This window comes from Chrysochloris asiatica, unplaced genomic scaffold, assembly GCF_000296735.1.
Source record: "Chrysochloris asiatica unplaced genomic scaffold, ChrAsi1.0 scaffold00098, whole genome shotgun sequence".
Lineage (NCBI taxonomy): Eukaryota > Metazoa > Chordata > Mammalia > Afrosoricida > Chrysochloridae > Chrysochloris > Chrysochloris asiatica.
The window spans coordinates 8,857,921-8,860,552 of NW_006408616.1; the positions used below are offsets into that span (position 1 = coordinate 8,857,921).

The 2,632-nt window shown below is 40.0% G+C and overlaps 1 protein-coding gene across 1 annotated transcript; it reads right to left on the bottom strand.

Annotated features, from left to right (window-relative positions):
• Nucleotides 1–442: 442 nt before the first annotated feature.
• On the bottom strand, nt 443–1,953 carry LOC102821956 (uncharacterized protein C12orf71 homolog). Its single transcript, XM_006866984.1, has 2 exons — nt 1,300–1,953; nt 443–748 (listed from the first exon to the last, which is right to left on the bottom strand). Exons 1-2 carry the CDS (start codon nt 1,951–1,953, stop codon nt 443–445), a joined length of 960 nt encoding a protein of 319 aa, XP_006867046.1.
• Between the last annotated feature and the right edge of the window lie 679 nt (nt 1,954–2,632).

The following is a 2,632-nucleotide window of genomic DNA, read 5'->3' on the forward strand; positions in this document are numbered from 1 at the left end:
CATGTAAAAACCAGTCTACTCCTAGGACTATCAAGACTGTAGTCCAAACAAACTCTCAAAACACTATCGATTGAAAGTCACTTCCGAAGTGCCTTACGAAACATGAGCCTCCATGTTCACTGGCTTCCAGAAGTTCCATCTTAGCCACATTGCTACATTGGCTCTGTTGCTACCTTGTGAAAACTGGATTTGAGTGAATGATAAAAGAGGTTAAAATACATAAAATAGTCAAAATAGGATGAAATACCACTTTTAAAAAATTAGGAAGAATAATACTGCTTAAAATTCCACGAGAATATATTTCAGTCTTCTAGAATTATGTATGTACTCATCCTCAGTAAAGATGGTAAACAAGAGGAGGAAGGCATGTTTCATAAGGATATCTGTTTTATTTATTTAAAAAAATAAAATGGTAGCAATTATATAACAAGCTGTCACAAACTTAAGAAAGCTGGTGATGTATGGGGTGTACTAAATGGAGGCATTCTTGAGGTTGAATTCTCATGCTTCTGTGAGAGATCCTTTCCTTCAGTGCCACCCAACGGGGGCTGATGGTGGCCTTCTCAGGGTGGTCTCTCCCCAGCAGTGAGGACAACACTTGCCGCCTCAGCCAGCGGAAGACCCACCCAAAGTTTAGACAGGATAAGGTTTGTGTATTGGAAGGATTGTCCTTCTTCTCTGCCTGACCTGATGAATTTGAAGAGGTTTCTAAAGTACTTGCCTTTTGGTTACCAGTTGTCTGGCTTATCTATCAAGAAAACAAATGATGAGTTAGATACATGTAACCTAGACAAGACTCCTAGTATGGCATCAGCACTGCAATGAGAACCGCAAGGTCGTCGCATGGTTCAAACCCACCAGCTGCTCCTCAGAAACCTTGAGCAGGGTCGCTGTGAGTCGGCATTGACTTGATGGTACTTAACAACAACAACCTAGAAGGGTGTCAATTTTTTACACAGTTTTGGAACTCAGATCCTTTTTACCAAAAATAGCACAACTTAGTACAAACTTTAAGTATTTGCTAAGACTTAAAAATATGCATCTGATATTTTTTGTAGGTTGTAAATGTTAGCCTGTTTCATTGCTTTCCTACCCTCTTCCCTTGCTCAGTTCTCGTTCTTTCCCCATTTCCTCCCCCTTGGCTCTTTTCCTTGCTGCTCTCCTTCCACCCTTCCTAACCATGTGGGGGGTTAGATCTAGGGGCCTGTCTCAACTTCTTATCAGATACTAATGCTCCATAGGTTCCCACCTGCCCCCACCAAACCCATACTCTCTTTCGAGGTATATCTAACTTCTCACCTCAGTGATTTCATGAAGTTCCTGAAGTCTTAGAGGAGTCGGTGGAAACTGGGTGACATCTTTATTTTCCGGTGGTTTGAAGTTGGTCAAGTCTTGACAAGTACTGTGTTTCTGAGGACTGGTCTGAGTCATACCTGGTGGGGAGCTGCTGGATAGCTGGAAATCTGCCTTCTGAGTAGATTCATCGGAAATAAACTCACTGTCTGTATCATCTTTCTGATTTTCTATAAATTTCTCAAGGTTTTTCACAAGACCATTCAGTTTGCTGAGAGTCATTTCTGTCTTCTTTTCTGGGTATTTTCCCATCCATCGGTTGTGTCTGTTTAGATCCCACATAGCTATCGATTCTGAAATGTTAGAGCCCACATCAACATCCCAGGCCAGGGTGATGCTTAGTTTGCAATACTGCTCTGGTGTATCTTGGCTTTGGTCTTGTCTCCTAATGGTTCTCAGTACACTTTCAGTCCTCCACATCCCTTGGGCAGGAGGAAGGAAGTGAGCTGAAGGACTCTCAGAGAGCATGTCTTCATAGGGAGTTGTATCTACATAAAAAGCATCCTCACTGGGGAAATAGCCCACAGAGAGGCTCAGGTTGGATTCCGAGTTGCTGTCCTCTTTGTCAATACTGTCACTGCTGGAGGATGAGTATGCCATGGAATTCAAGAGCTCCCTCATCTTTCAGAAGAAGAAAAAAGAAAATAGTGGAAGAGAAGAAATGAGAAAGTCATGTTACTCAAACAATAACATCTGTTCCTTTTTCTATTTGGATAGAACTTCATCCTATTTTTGCATTTTTCAATGAAGGGCTGCGGAGGTAAAGACCTCCCTTTAAAACTCTATTTCGCGATGTAACTATTTACTAATGAGCCTTACTGAGCATGTCCACCTGATGCCTCTCATCCTCAGTCTGTCTACTGTTCAAGAACCATTATTATTTCTTACATTGTGAAAGAAGTGATTGTTGTATAAAATTTTTAAACCTATAGAAAGGTATAAAGATCGAAATATATAATATACTTGCATCCTACCATCTGGAGACAGAGATAACCACTATTAAAACATTCTGGCAGATTTCACTGTATTCTTTGTATTTATACACATACATACTTACCCACATATACATACATATATGAGGGAACTTACAGCAGCTTATGGAAAAATTCCATTATCTTTCAGTTCCATTTTTCCACAATTTTTTATGTCCTCTCATATATGTATATGTGGATGTGTGTGTGTGTATCATATTAATTGTTGGAATTTAAATGGTTTTGTCACCCTGGCATACAATAAACCAAATTATGGCTATTCTGTAATTTTTAACCACTTTCTTATT

What these genes read in the sequence shown, in the direction of transcription:
- LOC102821956 (XM_006866984.1), bottom strand. Translation starts at nt 1,953, where the DNA reads ATGGCATACTCATCCTCCAGCAGTGACAGTATTGACAAAGAGGACAGC. An exon ending in AACTTCATGAAATCACTGAG is followed by an intron (nt 749 to 1,299) that starts GTGAGAAGTTAG and finishes TTTTCTTGATAG; the next exon opens with ATAAGCCAGACAACTGGTAA.